We start from the raw sequence: 18,189 nt of genomic DNA, 5'->3' as shown, positions 1-18,189 counted from the left end.
AAAAAGCTGTTTGTTACCTGGTGAAAAAAATCATGTACATGCACTGTGGATGATGGCCAAGTTACAAAAGAAATAGAACTCATTTTTGAGTGAAAAACCTTTGTGTTTTGCCTCTGCTTGGCTAACACACAGTCATATGGAATGTGAACTATGAATTTATGATTTTTAAAATTATTATTATTGTTTTTCTTTATGTTTGCAATAGGATATTTGATTTTTTCTTATTTTTTTATACCTGAAGTACATGAAATCAGTATTAATATTTTTTATTTTGAAGGAGAAGTCTACAATTAGCCTTAAATATCAATGCATGCCCAAAAGCTTAAGAATATGGAAACCTGTCATTGATTGTTAAGTATTATGGGACTTTTACTAATAATTGTGTCTGATTTTAGAAGAAGGGATCACAAAAGATCCACTGCACAGAGCCAGGAAGCAAAGACCAATAATCCCTGTGGGATTGATGAGAATCTGTGCAAAGACAGAGGACTTGCTTTGAGGTTCAAGGAAGTGGCTCTTTGACAGCTTCAGACACAGGACTCCCTCATGCCACATTTCCAACAAGTACCTTAGTTTGGCTTTCATTTTGGCTCCCCTATCCCTGAGATTGAAGGTAAAATCAGACCAGGGAAATATACTTCCCTTTTAACTCAGAACCTAGTTCCTTCTTTATAATTTGGCAATGTTCTGTAGTCCTTGCTGCTGATGGGTAAAGTGTTATATTGCTGAAATTGTCCTACGGGCTTGTGGGAGAAAAACCACTTTTATTAGACATTGCTGGTGATTCAAGTATCTGTTACAGGTTTATTCTTTTTATTACTCAGAATTTTATACATGTAAACATTGTTATTTTTTAATTTTAATTTTATCCAGAATTTAATTTTTGCTCTTTTATTTGGGACATTTGGGGGGGGGGGTGTTTCTTTTGACAATTGATTCATATACCTCATAACTCAGCCATGTATCCCAGGATGATTCTGGTGTTGATCAACACTTTCCTCAGGGGAGGATTGTGCAATTTATCCTAAAATCCAAGGTTTAAAATCTTTTGGAGAAATTTCAGGAAAAGATACTCGCCAACATCCTGAATCAAGAAAGTGGATCTTTTTGGAGAAGGTGCCACAAGGATGTCTGCAGAAACCACATGCTGCATCAAAAGATGAATGAACTTTAGGATATAATGAACTAAATTGGAGGGGATTGAACATACTTATTCTGAAAGTAAATTCTTATACCAAAGGGGAATGCCCCCTAATTAGCATTTTGTCAATGCATCGATCAATCCTTTTTTGTTTTCTTCCTTTTTCCTTTCATTCTTTTTAAATAAATATTATATTTAATATAGTTACATATTACTAAATATAGTTCTCCATTAAATTTTATAATAATGACTATCTTTTTTCCCAATTTAAACATTATTTTATTTGGTTATTTTCAAACAATATTCCTTGGAAACAAAGATCCTTTTCTTTTCCTCCCCCCCTCCCACTGCCCCTCCCCTAGCCAACGCACAATTCCACTGGGTATCACATGTGTCCTTGCTTCAAACCCATTTCCATGTTGTTGGTATTTGTATTATTTTCTTTCACTCTTATCCCCATACTGTTATATTTTCCCCTTTGTAAAGTGCAATATGCTATGCACCTCTAGTCAGAATCTTTAGAGGTATAAGATGGTTATGTGAAATGATTCATTGGGGAGACTAGGCATGTAAATCTGGGAGATTTCAACATGCTCATCTCCCAATAGAATCACAGGGGCGATTGGGTAGAGGAAATTTCATCACCTTTCCCCTCCTGGATTGCCGACTTGGTTCATCCCATTTTGTGTGCCAGCACTGTGTCCACGAATGTGAATAAAAAGGTGTAGATGTGACCCGATCTCTCTCTTCTTCCCTGAATGCAGCAAGGGAGATGGACAGAGAATTGTCTGGGAGGATCTACACATGGTCAGACTTAGAGTAGAAAAGAGACTTTAAATCTATGCCTTTCTGCTTTCTCTATTTCAAGTGATTGTTAACAAACTCTATGGGAATAAGTACCTGGAGTTTTTAATTTAAATCTAACTGAAGAGACTTGAGGGAAAGAGACCAGTTTGAAGGCTATTACAATAATCCAAGTAAAAAACAAGCAAGGCTTTAATGAGGGTGGTAGCCTGGTAAATAAAGAAAAGCGATTTGATTAGAGATATTGTGGAAATAGAAATAAGATGTGGCAATTGATTAGATAAAATATATGGAGAAGGGAAAGTCAAAGATAACAACAACCTTGCAAACCTAGAGTTAGAAGGATGGTGGTATTTTGATAGCCAAAGGAAATTTGGAAGAGGGGTAGATTTGATGAAGAAAGATATGTTCAGTTTTTGATATGTTCAGTTTAAGGCCTTTATGGGACACTTGGCTTGACATATTTAATAGGCAGCTGACAATACAAAACTAAGACTCGGGAAAAATACTAGGTCTGGGAATATAAATAAATATAATAATATAGAATGGAACAAAATAATAATATATAAAAATATAAAGGCAATAATCTAATGATAATATCTGAACCCATAAGAGCTGATGAGATCACCAATATGATGTAGAGAGAAAGAGAAGAGGATAGGCTGAGTCAAAGACTTGGGGTACACCCAGATTTAGGGAACACAATATGGATGATGATCCAGGAAAGGAAACTATCAAAGGGATAGAAGGAAAATGAAGAAAAAGCAGAATCTTTAAAATCCAGAAAAGAGGATATCCAGGAAGAAAGGGTGTTGTTCAATGCTGTAGTAAGGTTAAGGAAGATGAGGTAAAATATTAGCTTTGTCAATTAAGGATCATTTGTAACTTTAGAGAGAACAAATCTGTTGAGTGATTAGCTGGGAATCCAAATAACATTTAAGTTGAGTGAAAGAAGAGAAAGTAAAAATATCAAATATAGATAGCCTTGTCTTGGAATTTGAGAATAGGAGAGAAATGAGCTTGAAGGGATGGTAGAGTCTTGTAAGGCTACTTCAAGAATGAGGGAAACTTGTGTACACTGGGAGGTATCAGAGAAAGAAGGAGTAGATAGGGAAAAACTGAAAATTAGCATGGATAATTATGGCTGCAACCTGCTCAAGACAATAGGTAGGGATGGGATCAAGGGTACATGTCTATAGTTGTCATTGGTAAAGAGAAGTATCATCTCTTCATCATAGACAAGCGTACAGGAGGAAAAAACAGAAGATGATATATAAGAGGCTGATGAAAAGTGACCTTTCAGCAAGTATTAGGTAAGATCCCATTTCTCTGCATTGGTAAAATTAAGCATATTAACTGTAAAACCTCTACTTATATTCCCCTCAGATACGTTATTTTTCTGGAGAGATAGATTGAGGTTCTCAAAGGTCATGACAAACGTTTGTAAACATTTGTTGAAGAATGAACCAATGCATACTCAGACTCTGTCAGGCCTTGAAGGCTTGAGAAACTTAAAAGTAGAGGCCAAACCTGCAAAGCAGCCTTGCTGGGTTAAGAGAAGCTTCTCAACTGAGGACTGACCATGAGGGGAGCAATTGATTCATAAAGTGGGACTAAAAAAGGCTGCATCCTGAGGACCCATCATCTACCTCTGTAGCAGGGAAAACACTCCTATCAAGGAAAATAACCTGGGAAACATCTAGAAACACACTTAATCTTTGACATTCTATTTAGGCCAAGTTCAGGTACTAGTCTACAGAACTTTTGCAAAATGTACTTAATTTTGTCAGCCTAAACTGAGAGAGTATTTAAGATTTGCCCATGATAATACACTGGAATGAGAATCTCATTTTATCTGCAAGTTCTCATTTGTGATACTGGTTTTTATAAATGTTGTTTAAAATATTAAGTTCTCCTCACCACCACCATCAAGTGATATGAAACTAAAACCTAAGTAACTGTTTAAAAATCAATTATATTTTAATAACATATAATAATTAGTACCAATAATAACAGTATTTTATATTATGATAATATTTTTATTCTTATAATTTATCCTCTTGGAAAACCAATTACCCCATTTTAAAAATGCACTCTTACCCTTTAATTATAATCTTCTAGCACCACAGTGTGGGCCATGCTAACACTACTCTAAGCCCCAATTTTAAATGCTTTGCAGTTTTGTTTAAAGTGGCATCAGGAAAAAGAAGTTAAACCACTGACAACTGGCACACTGACTAGCTGGAAATCTTTCTGAATGTCAAAGCCAAAAGCTTTGAGAATGTGTTAACAAAGAAATGTAGAATGTTTCCAGTTTATGTCTGGTAGAGCCAGGGGCTAGACTCAGGCTCTTGGGATTACAGAGAGACATTGGGGATAGATGAGAAGAAAAAATAAAATGGGATAGAAAGTCAGGATCCTATGGTATGGAGGCCATCTGTTATTACTTAACTCAACAAATATTTATCAAACACCAATTATGTATAGGGAATAGTGCTTTCCACTGGGGAAACAAATATGATAAAAAAGGACAACAAATATTCCAGTACCTATACTTGGTTTAATGATGCATAAAGATGATCCAGAAAAAGTGTTATAAGAAAATGTGAGAAGAAAGGAGAGAATCAAGGAAGAATTTATTGAGGGGGGTGGCACCTGATATAGACTTATACGCATGTGGACAGGTAGAGATCCTAATGGAGGACAAGCTATAGACATGAAAATTGATCAATGGAGACAAGAGAAAATATCCAACAGGATAAGACCAGGAAAAAAATGGCAGTGTGGTGGGAACAGAGTGCATGAAAGGAATCCCATGAAATAAGGCTGAAAGGGCCAAATGGAGTGAGAATGTAGAGAGCCTTCAAAGTCTTATCTTTTTTTTTAAATAGGTAATGTTACCTTGAGGGGTTTTGAATGTGAGGAATGATATAGGTAGACCCAGGATGAGGAAGATTGTTTTGGCTATTGAGTGATGGATGAATGGAAGTAGGAAAAATCTAGAGGCATAGAAACCAGCTATAAGACTATTAGATAGAGATGTTTTAGGGCAGGGGTTCTTAACTTGGGATTTGTGAAAACGTTTTAAACAATATTTGTAGAAATGTATTTCAAAATTGGAAGACAGTGTGGGAGAGATTAGGTTTGGATCAATACCTCACACCCTACACCAAGATAAACTCGGAATGGGTGAATGGCTTGAACATAAAGAAGGAAACTGTAAGTAAATTAGGTGAACACAGAATAGTGTACATGTCAGACCTTTGGGAAGGGAAAGACTTTAAAACCAAGCAAGTGATAGAAAGAGTCACAAAATGTAAAATAAATAATTTTGACTACATCACATTAAAAAGTTTTTGTACAAACAAAACCAATGTAACTAAAATCAGAAGGGAAGCAACAAATTGGGAAATAATCTTCATAAAAACCTCTGACAAAGGTTTAATTACTCAAATTTACAAAGAGCTAAATCAATTGTACAAAAAATCAAGCCATTCTCCAATTGATAAATGGGCAAGGGACATGAACAGGCAGTTCTCAGATAAAGAAATCAAAACTATTAATAAGCACATGAAAAAGTGCTCTAAATCTCTTATAATCAGAGAGATGCAAATCAAAACAACTCTGAGGTATCACCTCACACCTAGCAAATTAGCTAACATGACAGCAGAGGAAAGTAGTGAATGCTGGAGGGGATGTGGCAAAGTCAGGAAATTAATTCATTGTTGGTGGAGTTGTGAATTGATCCAACCATTCTGGAGGGCAATTTGGAACTATGCCCAAAGGGCGATAAAAAGACTGTCTGCCCTTTGACCCAGCCACAGCACTGCTGGGTTTGTACCCCAAAGAGATAATAAGGAAAAAGACTTGTACAAGAATATTCATAGTTGTACTCTTTGTGGTGGCCAAAAACTGGAAAACAAGGGGATGCCCATCAATTGGGGAATGGCTGAACAAATTGTGATATATGTTGGTGATGGAATACTATTGTGCTCAAAGGAATAATAAAGTGGAGGAATTCCATGGAGACTGGAACAACCTCTAGGAAGTGATGCAGAGTGAGAGGAGCAGAACCAGGAAAACATTGTACATAGAGACTCATACACTGTGGTACAATAGAACGTAATGGACTTCTCCATTAGTGGCAATGCAATGTCCCTGAACAATCTGCAGGGATCTAGGAGAAAAACACTATCCACAAGCAGAGGACAATACTGTGGGAGTAAAAACACCGAGGAAAAGCAACTGCTTGACTACAGGGGTTGAGGGGACATGACAGAGGAGAGACTCTAAATGAATACTCTAATGCAAATACCAACAACATGGAAATGGGTTCGAATCAAGAACACATATGATACCCAGTAGAATCGCGCGTAAGCTATGGGAGAGGTGGGGGGGGGGGGAGGAAAAGAAAATTATCTTTGTCTCCAGTGAATAATGTTTGAAAATGCTCAAATAAAAAAAATAAATGAAAAAAAAAGAAATGTATTTCAATATAACTGGCTTCCTTGGTAATCATATGTATTTTATTTAATTTTATGCATTTGGAAACTTGATTTTGAGACTGGATTTACAGGCTTAATAAGACTGCCAAAGAGGTCAGGACACAAACAAGGTTAAGGATCTTTGTCAGAGAGGCTTGTGGAAAAGGGACAAAGGGAGGGAGAAAAGGAGGGATTGGATATATAGATCTGAGAGTCACTTGCATGGAGGTAATAATTTCAACCAGAGGTGTCAAGCAACTCAGGAGGTTGCATAGGGCCCACAACACTCTTGAGTATGGCCTGAGTCACACTAAAATGTAATTGGGAAATATATAATAAAATAAATAAAAATACAATAAAACATATAAATCTTAATATGTGGTCTTCTAAGCTAGAATGTGGCCCATAGGGATCCTTATGTATAGTTTAGTGACTCTTGTTTCTATTTAGTTTGATACCATTGATTTAAAACAATGGGAGTGGATCATGTTGCCAAGGGAGAGATCGGAGCTAGAGAAGAGGACTGAAAATAGAGCTTTGGGGTACACCCACACTTAGAAACCAGGACAAAAAAAAGATGAATCAGAAAAGAAGATGGATTATATGTTCTGAGGTCCAAGACAGAAAGAAAGGTTCCATATATACCCAAATATTTATAGCAGCACTTTTTCTGGTAAAGCATTTGTTTTAAAAAAACCCCACCAGTAAACAAAGTGCATACCCATCGATTACAGACTTGATGAACAAACTGCGGTATATGAATGCAATGAAATACTTTGAAACCATTAATGAATTACAAATATGGGAAGTCAAACTTATGAACTGATTAAAGAAACAATTAGAAGAATATACTCAATGACTATCATAATGTAAATGAAAACAACATTAAGAGGTAGATGTTCTTGGAGAAAATGTGATAACCAATGTTAATATTGGAGAGGAGACCATGAAAAATATTCCCTTCCTTTTGGTAGAGGGCCAAAGGACTGTAGAGTTTCAGAAAGTTACCTACACTAAACACAGCTACTATGGCAGCTTGTTTGCTTTTGTTATATGGGAAAGTTCGAAGGTAATAAGGAGAACAAGGGGAAAAAAACCACTGCTGTAAAAACCTTGAAAAAAGAAAGGACAAGAAATGGAAATGGAATGGCAGATTGGTCAGTATCATAGAAGATGACCAAGGAGAGAGGACAGGATTTCCAAAGTGGAAGGAGAAGGAGGTATCTAGAAGTAGGTACTCATCAGAATTAAATGCTACATAAAGGTCAAATGAGATAAAGTCTTAGAAATTGCCACAAGATTTGGCAATTAAGAAGTAACTGGTGACAATGGATAGGAACAAAAATCTCTTAAAAGATGAATTTCAAACTCTGAAAAATCAGGTAAATGCTTGTTCTAAATTGCTCATAGGAGAAATGGATACCAAAATAATGGAAACATCATGTCACACTTAACACATTGGCAAAGATGACAAAAGATAGAAATAGTCAAAGTCAGAAGGTTGTGGAAAGCCAGACATATGAACTGATAGTAAAGTGGTGTGACGATACTGAAAAGCAAATTGGATTATGCTTAAAAAAAGTGACTAATATTTTCATAGCATTTACCCAGAGGACTCATTGATATACCTTCAAGGAGGCTGAAGAAAGATAGAAAGGTCTTATATACTTTGAAATATTTATAGCAACCTTTTTGGAGTAGCCAAGAAGTAGGAATAGAGTCAGATGGCCAAACAAATTGTGATGGACTCATTTAATGAAATATTGCTGTGCTATAAGAAATAATGATTATTGAGAATTTAAAGGAACATGACCTAATAGAAAGTGAAAGAAACAGAACCAGGAAGAAAATATGCCCACTGACTAAAAAATGGGAATGGCAAGAACAAGAGAACAATCAAGAATGACTACTGAGTCCCAAGGAAGAGCTATGAGCACCTACTTGCCTTCCTTCTTTTGTGAAGACTATGGGCATGTGCAATATAGCATATAACAGGGGACTTGGGTGATGAGTGAACTGAGTTTTTTATTTTTTTCAATTATTTCTCATTGGGGTTGATGCTCTGAGAAGGAGACAGGTGACATATTGGGAAATGTAGGTGATAGCTAAACAAAGGGATATCAATAAAATAAAGGAAAAAAAACACCACTATGTGTGGAGGGAGCAGGTTCAGTATAGTGGTGGAGATCAAAGCCAGATAGCAAGGGGTTGACTTGAGGAGTGAGTGGGTGGGAATGAAGCAGCCAGTATAAAAAACATTCTTTCTAAAGTTTGGCAGAGAGGTGGTGATAGGTTAATGGAATAGCAGTGCCAAGTGAAGGATTATAAGAAAGAAGCAAAGGAGACAGGAGAGAGACACGGAATACCACAGAGAGGGAATGATGAATGGAAAAGCAAAGATGGGAGGGGATGGAATCAAGGGCATCAGTGGAGGAGTTAGTCTGGGCAAAGAATGTCACATTATCTTCTGAAATTGGAGGTAAAGAGGAATGAATGGTTGAAGACAGAAATGTTTTGAGTTATAAAGGAAGGGAGATGAGAGAGCTCATGATAGATGGCCTTAATCTCAATGAAATTAGGAGAAAAAGTAATCTGAGAGAATGGGAACTTTGGGATGAAAAGGTGATGGCTTAAAAAGAGAAAAATGTTTAGAGCAGCTGTTATGAGAGAGTGATAAATGAGTTAAAGAATTAATGTGCAGTGGTGAGGGCTCATTTGAGATTATATTAACCTAGTCAGCATAGTCTTGTGCTGGGCAAATGGGAAAAAGAAATAAAATAGATGTTGGGGATGAATGAGGTTTGAGGATTCGTAAAGTGTGCAGAGAGATGACAAGATGTTAAAGAATTCAAGGGTGGAAGAGAGTAGCTTGTTGAAATGGCTGGACAGAAGGTTTAAGACTGTGAAAAGAAGGCAGTGAAGTCAGAACAAGAGTGTTGGAGTAGGAGAATAGAGGATAGATCACAGAACCAAATGCTCTGATGAGGGTGACGTTCAGGAGTGATGTGTCTGAGGAAAGGAACAGGAAATTGTGATCAAAGAGGGGAGTTTATGGTGTTGAGGATGGCTGAGTGCTGTATAAAGTGAGAAGAAGCTGAGAAGTTCATGGGTAATTATGGAGATGATGGAGTAACTCAGAAGCCTAAAGATTTGAAAGGTCAACTGTTAGCATTAAAGTCACCAAAAACCATGGTAGAAGTTATAGTGGAAAGATACAACAGTGAAGTCAGTATCACTACAAAAATGGTCAAATGAGGCTGCCCCTATGAAGTTTCTACCACTTATGAGAAAGACCCCTCTATCCACAATCTTGGAACAGAGCTGCCTTACTAGTACTCATTTGTTTTAAAAAGGACTGTGCCCAACACAAATAATGTGGTGTGCTTTTTGTCTCTGTCTTCCAATTAAGAGTGCAATGACATTAATGGGAACCTTCTGGCATCTGTAGTAATCCTTCCTAAAACTTTTCACAGCATTGAAAAAAGAGATTTCTCAACAATCCTATCGATCTAATTCTAGCACTGTGGTGCCTGGGATACTAGCCTGTGTCAAAATATTCATGGGATCTTTTTATTGGGGGGAGGAGTTAAAAACAAAACAAAATGAAAAACATTTTGCATATTACAATTTTTATGTACTAAAATACATTAAAACATTTTAAGATTGCTTTTCATATACCCTAATGTTGATAATTTACTATCAGTCAACAATGTTTAAGTAATTTGAAAATGTCCACTAGGGGTCTGGCATATTGAATGAGAAGCAAGGGTCCCTGTAAGCCATTTGTCTAACTTATTTCCCTCACAAAGCCATCCTCAGGTACTCCTTCACCACATTCAAGGAGGCTTAACTCTGGCATTTAACTTTGCTGATCTCAAAAAACAGAAAGTCTTAAGATACATGACAAAATTGACATACCCCAACACCAATACTTCATTTAAAAAACCAGAAAATTCTGAAACAGACAGAAAGACAGAATGATCACCTTACCTGTTTGACAGCAAGCTCACTTCCCAGAAAACCGTTTGGCCCAGAGCAGACATACACATTTGAAGGTAAGTCATTATAAGAATCTTTGTTGATGTCTGAAGAGTCTCTCATATTGAAATAGAGGGCCCACAGAAGGTTTGGCTTTTCTACTTCTTCATTTTCTAAAAGCAAGACAAAATGTTCATGTATTCACATGCCAGAGCAATGTGAGATCAGTATAGGTGATTTACCAGGATCAGAAACCAATCAATTCCAACTCCTTCATTATGCATAAATGACAAAGTGGCACTGAGAATAGAGTGCTAGGCATGGGGTCAGAAATCCCTGAATTCAATATCTCAGACATTGAGTAACTGTGTGATTTTGGGCAAGTCACTTAATCTCTGCCTCAGTTTCTTCACCTGTAAAATTGGGATAATAATAGTACCAACCTCCCAAGGTTGTTCTGAGGAGCAAATGAGATAATATTTGTAAAGTCCTTAGCACAGTGCCTGGTACATAGTAGGTAATTAATAATTGCTGAATAATTTTCCTTTGGTCCAGAAGGAAGAGCTACACTTAATCCCTTGATGTCTCAAAGAACCCGGTAAGCAAATGACCATGTTTGGACAATTTCAACCCAATGTGGCAGCTGACAGGTCTAGCATATATACTGAGATGATCACTTTATGAAACTGATGCTCCATTTGTAATAACCTAACTATTAAGGGGGAGAGTAGGAAGGGAAGTGAATAAGCATTTACACAGTTTCTACTCAGTTGAGAAAACTAAGAAAAAAAGAATTGAAGGGATTTACCCGAGATCACAGAGCTGGATTTGAACTCAGGTCTTCCTGACTCCAGGCCGAGCACTCTATCCATTGTGCTACCTAACTGTTGGTGGATATGTGAGTGATCTTGTGACCCATGATTGGATATATTATAGAGGTAGAATTAATAAGATTTGACAACTGGCTGGGTAAGTGAAGAGGAGGAAAGAGGCAAATGATAATCCTGAAAGTGTTAATAAAAGAGAGAATGTTGGAACACCGTATAGGGCACATTTGAAGATAATCATAATGGGCAGAGGGGTGTGTGGTGAGAGGTGAGGAGAGAGAATAGGTTCCATTTTGGCCACTCTGAATCTGAAATGTCTACAGGGCATCCAAGAAGAGATATGCTAGAAGTAGTTGGAGATGCATGAGTCACATCTAGGAGAGATATTAGGGCATTATATATAAAATGGGAGGCATCCGCAAAGAGATGACAACTCACACTAAATCAACCAAGTTGGCTAACAAGGGCAACCATCAAAGTTATTTTTATGGCAAGTGGTAAAGTAATTATTATTTTAAAACCTTTACATTCTGTCTTAGAATCCATACTGTGTATTGGTTCCAAGGCAGAAGAGAAGTAAAGGGTAGTAGGCATTGGGATTAAGTGACTTGCCCAGAGTCACACAGCTAGGAAGTATCTGAGGCCAGATTTGAACCTAAGACCTCCTGTCTCTAGGCCCGATTCTCAATCCCTTAAACCACCTCGCTGCTCCCTAGCAGTCAAGTAATTACTATACTTAAGAGCAGGTTATTCTTTTCTTTTTTCTTCTTAAATCCTCATACAGCTAGGATGTGCCTGGTTCCTAACTTGAACTCAGGTCTCCCCAACTCCAGGCCAGGTGCTCCATCCACTGAGCCATCTAGTTGCCTCAGGTTATTGTTTTCTACAAAAAATCCACACTCTGGAAATATGCCAGTGCTGACAACATGGGGTGGGGGGGCTTCTGAAATTGTGAAGCTTGAAACAAAAACTAAATGGTTAGAAAAATCCTGTTCCTGTAACATCTATTTTGAAATAATAATTTCAGAGTTTTAGCCAAAAAATCTCTAGCAAATAATTTTTAAAGTACAGATTAAATTCATCGATCTGTGAAAATAGGGTTCTCTCTGCAGAGAGCAATGCATTTTAATGTATTAAAAGTTCTTCTTCCTCAGAAAGTTCCTTCTTCCTCATTTAGGCAGGAAAATGAATCGAGCCCTCTTCTCCAGGTGACTTTGCCTCTTTGACCTGCCATGGCCCAGTGCTCACTTTATCTGGTGATTCATTTTCAAGAACTCCAACAGTATTTGTTCTGACATTTTAATTAAAATACGACCACTACCTCATCCTGATGATAAAAAGGCCCATGTGTCAGTGAAAACTAGCTTTTCAGTGCCTCGATGCACCTGAGGACCCTTCTGATCTCAGAGTTCTTACTAAAGAATTTCAGTCAGCTTCTAAACAATACATCATTTCAAAATGGGATCACTTTAAGCATTAAGATTAATGTTTTAAAAAATGGCTAGAAGATGTTAAATAATAAACATGCATTTGTTCTCTAGGCTGATTTTTACAAATAACTACAAAATGTATTAAAAAAAAACAACCCTAATGGTAGCATCAGGAGGAATGTGCTCCTTAAGATGGGTGTTGGCCTTAGGAGCAGCCCTCACTGGGATGAGCCTACAGGAAAATGAACGAGCCAAGCCTCATGGACAAAGTTGGGAGTTAATGTAAGCACATTATGGATTTGAGGGAATCAAAGGCTGACAACACAACTTCGTACTTGGCCTGAGAATAACATTTTAGTAAAATTTATGGCACCTTTTTAACCCGAAGGTATAATAACAATCGCAAACACTGATGAATCTGAAAAATGCAGAAAATCTTGATATTTTAGTAAAAACCGAGTTAAATAGCAGCTCGCAGTGAAAGACACTTTGGGGTAGGAGAATTTTACTCAATCAGTACAAAATGAAGTGAATTAGTGATCACATGAGCAGTTACATTTGAGAATGAAGCGATGTGTATTTTCTTATGTAAATCTATCAGCTCCTCTATGGCTCTTTGGCATTAGGACAAAAAAAGCAATGTATGTAGTGGGGGGGGGGGGGGAGAAGAGCCTGTAGTAGGAGAAACCCAAGGCCATGGGGCCAGATGCTACCAACCAAAGGAAGTAAAGAACTGGAAATCAGTCTGAGGATTCAACGGGTAGCACAAGGAGATCTGGAAATAGGGATTCAATGGGCCATTTCTGATTCTGAACATAAAAAACAAACAAGCTCAATTTGCTTGAATTGCCCTCTTGTGGCCAAACTTTGATAATGCAAAGATGAAAGGATTTGTGTTGTTTCTTTTCCTGTACCAGTTCTCAATAGGGCTGTTACATTAAAAAAAAATGTCTAAAGCACAGTGAAGGCTCTGGATGATTAGGAAGGACTGCTATAGATTTCATCAGTTCCATTGTTATTATGGATTTTTTTTTTACTTCACTCAATTGATCAGAACACCATCTCAAGTATTCTAATACAGTACTTGCAAAACGTGGCGCATTACATTTCAAGAGACAACTAAAAGGAAAATTCAGATTCAAAGTTCAACTATCTTTCTATCAGAAATGGCCACAATAGTCTTACCCAACTCTGCCTCATCGTATGGGGTGAACAATTTCCTCACAACTAACTCTAAATCTTCTCTTGCTGTTTTTTTTGAGGATGGACACGTCAAATGGATGAGATCTGTTTAAATGTGAGGAGAAAGAGAATGGAAGAGAAAAAATTAGGTTAGCATATTTCAAATCCTTGCTTGTTTCAGCAACAATATACCTACAGAAATCAGCTTTTCTCCAACACAGGAATACAAGCATTTAAATATGCCAAGCCCTGGTTTGTAATGGTGTCCTTTATAGTCATTCAGTAAAAAAGTTTATTTTTCAAAATAGATTTTCAAAATCAACATTACAATAAAGCTTTACCAATTCAGACTCTCTTAATTTAGAATTTGTCAGGTATGTTATATTATATACTATTTATGAAGAAGTGATTTTAATGAAATAAAACCTTAAAAGAGACTAATTAAGACTTTAATTATTTAGAATAAAATTTTCAAGTACTCAAGAGGAATTCAAGCATGTATGAACCACCAATATGCCAATAACAAATAATGGATTTATTAAATTGTATCCACAATGATTTCTATGTAATAATACATCTTATTGGCTTGCTTTGAAGAATTTGACAACAAACATGCCTGAGTTAAAATAGTCCACAGTCCAGATTATTCACTAGATAAAACTCTCCTCTTCAATTATTTCAAATGAATGAGATTTTACTCTAATTGATTTTTATGAAATCTGAAGCCTTGACCTTAAGGCTTCGGTTTTTCAGACTAAAGAATATCACATGTTTAAAGAAGGCACTTCTTGGCAAAGTCCACTATTGTGCAAGAAGAGAAAAACAGTCCAAGATTCAATTCAACAAATTTGTTAAGTGCAGAGAGATGTTGGATATACAAAGACAAAAAGAAACAATGTTGAAAATATTAGAGCCAGAGATGTAGGAAAGGATTTGGGGTGACAGCAAAATGGGAGCAAAATGGAGACAGATCTAGAGTCCAGCTGCATGCACATAAATACCAATTCCAACAGTATCACACCAAAAATGATCCACTTTTGTGGTACCCTTGGACACTTTTTTCTCTTTTTTTCCCAAGGTTTTTTTCAGTCTACTGAGGAGGATGCATTTCCAATTTCTGAATGGAAGTCAATGTGAGAAAAGATATAGGGTTATAAGAATTCATTCCACAAATAATTTAGCTAGAAAGCATTTTTAATTGGCAGAGATACTAAAAATTTATGCTCATTAAAACCAGTTTTCCTAGTTCTTTATCTCTGGACATTTTCTTTAAAGAACCAAATTCAAGGTCTCTATAAAGACCTATGTTACTTTAGCACAATTTATTATACTTGTGCAAATATTGTAGTGATTCCCAAAATTAAATTTTGAAACATGCCAGAAAAATTATTAGTTATTTCAAAGGTCACCTCAAGAGTTCTCATATTTAATTTAATTTTATTTCACTCAAATAGAAATATGCTTTACAGCTTTTTTTCAGGGAAGACAGGAAACAAAGGTCAAAATCAAAGGGGGTCTGACAAGTCTAAAGAATGAAATAATTTTTGATATATTGTAATTTCACTACACTAAGTTGTCTCTCCATTTTCTGTAAGTACTCAACAATTTGGTAACATATCCTTTACATTACTTAAAGAAATGCCTATATTTCTTTACACATTCATTTTTTAGCAGTGGAGGGGGGGAGTCTTCAAGCAAAAAATATCTAGGAGATATTTTAATCAGCAAGCATTTTGTAAGATCCTGTGTATCAGGGATAGTCCAAAGCACTAAAAATATAAAGACGAAATCCCTGCCTCTGAGAAGCTTCGTTTCCATTAGGGAGAAACAATGAGCACACATATACACAAAATCATTGCAAAGTAAATGAAAGGGAATTTTTTGCAGAGAGGCACTAGTAGCAGGGGATGAAGAGATGGAGATCAGAAAGTATTTCATGTAGAGGGTAACACTTTAGCTGACTGCTGAAGGAAGTTGGGACTTACAAGAAATAGAAATGATGAAGGAATGTATTTAAGGCATCGGGGACAGCCAATGCAAAGGCACAGAGACTAGAAATGGAAAGACACATGTGAGAAATAGCAAGCAGGCTAGTCAGAATGGACTATACAGTGCCTCAAGGAGAATAATGTGTAATAAGATGAAACATCAATGCTTTTGCCTGCAGTCTCAATTTTCCAGTTCCTTCCTATCCAATTAAACCTGACTACATTATTAAAAATCAAACCATTCATGGGAAATTCAGAGGATTAACATGAATTCACATGAGTATTTTAATAACTTGAAGAAAATGTACTTTTGAAAAATCTCCTACAGGCTATAATATTAGTTCTGCTAAATAGGAGTCTCTCTCTCTCTCTCTCTCTCTCTCTCTCTCTCTCTCTCTCTCTCTCTCTCTCTCTTTCTCTCATCCCCTTCCCTCCAACATATATATTATATAAAAATACACATGATTTACATAGTTCCACATACAAAGAAATTTTATCCTCCATTTTAAGCTGGATATATAAACTTATTTTTTCCTTCTTTTAATCCTGTGACGATTTCCTTTTCTTGTTACCTAAGTTGCCTCTGCCTTCTTCTTCTCATCTTTTTCTGTGGTTCTCCTTGAATGACAGCTGGCCTGAAGCTGCATTCTTCTTTCATTCCCAATATTTCTATAATGGTTGCTTAGGCTCCCTCCCTGCTAAGAGGCCGGCTGCCCAGGCCAGCTTTGTGCCTCTGCCCATACCACAGCAGGTGCTCCTTGGCCATGGATAAAACCATGGCTTAGCCAAAGATTTCCATAATGCCTGGCAATAATCTCCTGTATCTCATTGAACACGTTAGCATCAACACTCAATTACTCAAGCTGCATCTCCAGGGGCTGGAAAATACACACTAACAGAAAGTCCTTGAAATAATTTCTATTTGCTGTGATAATACAGTCACAGTTCTATTCAGACACACAGACAAGGAAGAGATTTCTTGGTCTCCGCAGAAAATCTGCAAAGTAAATAACCTCCTTATTTAAAGCCAGGCTCCCCTTTGGGTTCTAATATGTTATAATACAATATCACAATTGTCTCGATACCTCTTCAATAATAATTTCTTCCTGTAAATTCATCTCAAACCTCATAAGGTCTTATGCAAGGCTGAAAAAAAACATGCTTCAGAGACTATGCTTTCCCACTCTCTCAAACATCCCCTTCTTTTTGGCCTAGGCTTTTTGTTCTTCTCCATTGTACCTAACATTTACTTTGCTCAATAAAGGCTCAACAACAACCAATGGGCTGGGGCAAAGTACACTTTTCCCTAATGATGACATTTCATTAGTATCAATAATGACAATTACTACTATGTGAATCCGACAGAATCAGTAACTATGGAAACCTTTCTCCCTGGCCTCACATGAGAGTATAAAAGGCTTGAGGGTCCATTAAAAAACCCAAGCTCTTTTGTACATGTTGCTCCTTCTACCTCATCTGGTAACTTTTGTTCAAAGGTTTAATGGATTCGAAAATTACAAAATGAGTTTCCTGTTAGTGGTCTTTTGTCTACAATAGTGCTAGTGTATCTGCCCATGGTGGATTTGTATAGGCAACAGAGAAACCCTGAAAGGAAAAAGCCTTAATTCACAGGGTGCATAAGTGATACTTGAAGAAGCATAAGGACCAGGGAGCCAACAACATTCAGACGAGTGAATGAATGACTCTTTAGTGATGGTGATGAAAACATCAAAAATCTTCAAGGTAGAAGCTATTCAACACAAAACTGAGGGCAACAGCAGTGTGTTAACTCCCTGACAACATATTTGGAATATTGTTGGCCCATGTCATAAGTTATTTTCCTATTCAAAGTCTTAATACAGTAAAAGTGCTTCTGTTGAAAATGAGTTTTCATTTTCATAAAATGAGTTAAACAAATGGATGGTTTAAAACTACTTTGAGCAGCATCACAAATTTCCTTAAATACAGTCTTTCAAGGATGAAATATCTCAAAATAGCCAACCTGAATACAAAAGCAAATGGAAAGTTCTGTCGAAACTTTGGATCTTGGAAAAGTCAGGGAACCTCTTTTTCAGGTTTCTAGCACTACTCACGACTTGTAATAACAGATACTCACAGACCAATCTTTCTGGTAAACAGTGAAAACACCCGGTTATGTGTTAGAGAAATGTGTTTGGACTTCTATCTCAGGACAGTAAAATATATGCTTATCAAATAAGGGATGTACCCTATGAATTATCGATTGTATGGCACAAGTCTGAATATATGCAGTCAGATGTTTTCTTGCTAATGCTAAGAGACAAAGAATGGCATGTGAAGCAGGTACACTGTAACATTCAAGCACACAGTGGGCAC

General features: G+C 36.8%; 1 protein-coding gene across 9 annotated transcripts in view; it reads right to left on the bottom strand.

Moving 5' to 3' along the window:
- The window catches only part of CHM (CHM Rab escort protein), a 555,159-nt gene that overhangs the window by 301,274 nt on the left and 235,696 nt on the right, over positions 1 to 18,189 (bottom strand). For 8 of the 9 annotated variants that reach the window (XR_008914554.1, XR_008914555.1, XR_008914556.1 and 5 more), the window contains 2 exons: positions 13,850 to 13,951; positions 10,420 to 10,580 (listed from right to left, as the gene is read on the bottom strand). Coding sequence is in view for 5 of the 9 variants with exons in the window: in XM_056808972.1 (XP_056664950.1) it covers positions 10,420 to 10,580; positions 13,850 to 13,951 (263 nt within the window). In the remaining 4 variants the exon portion in view is untranslated. Of the gene's footprint in view, positions 1 to 1,772; positions 1,896 to 10,419; positions 10,581 to 13,849; positions 13,952 to 18,189 lie in introns of those variants that run through there. The other variant, XM_056808974.1, reaches the window with a different exon arrangement.

This window comes from Monodelphis domestica, chromosome X, assembly GCF_027887165.1.
Source record: "Monodelphis domestica isolate mMonDom1 chromosome X, mMonDom1.pri, whole genome shotgun sequence".
Classification (NCBI taxonomy): domain Eukaryota; kingdom Metazoa; phylum Chordata; class Mammalia; order Didelphimorphia; family Didelphidae; genus Monodelphis; species Monodelphis domestica.
Note: the sequence above shows the minus strand (reverse complement) of the source record. Positions and strands in the feature narration are given on the sequence as shown.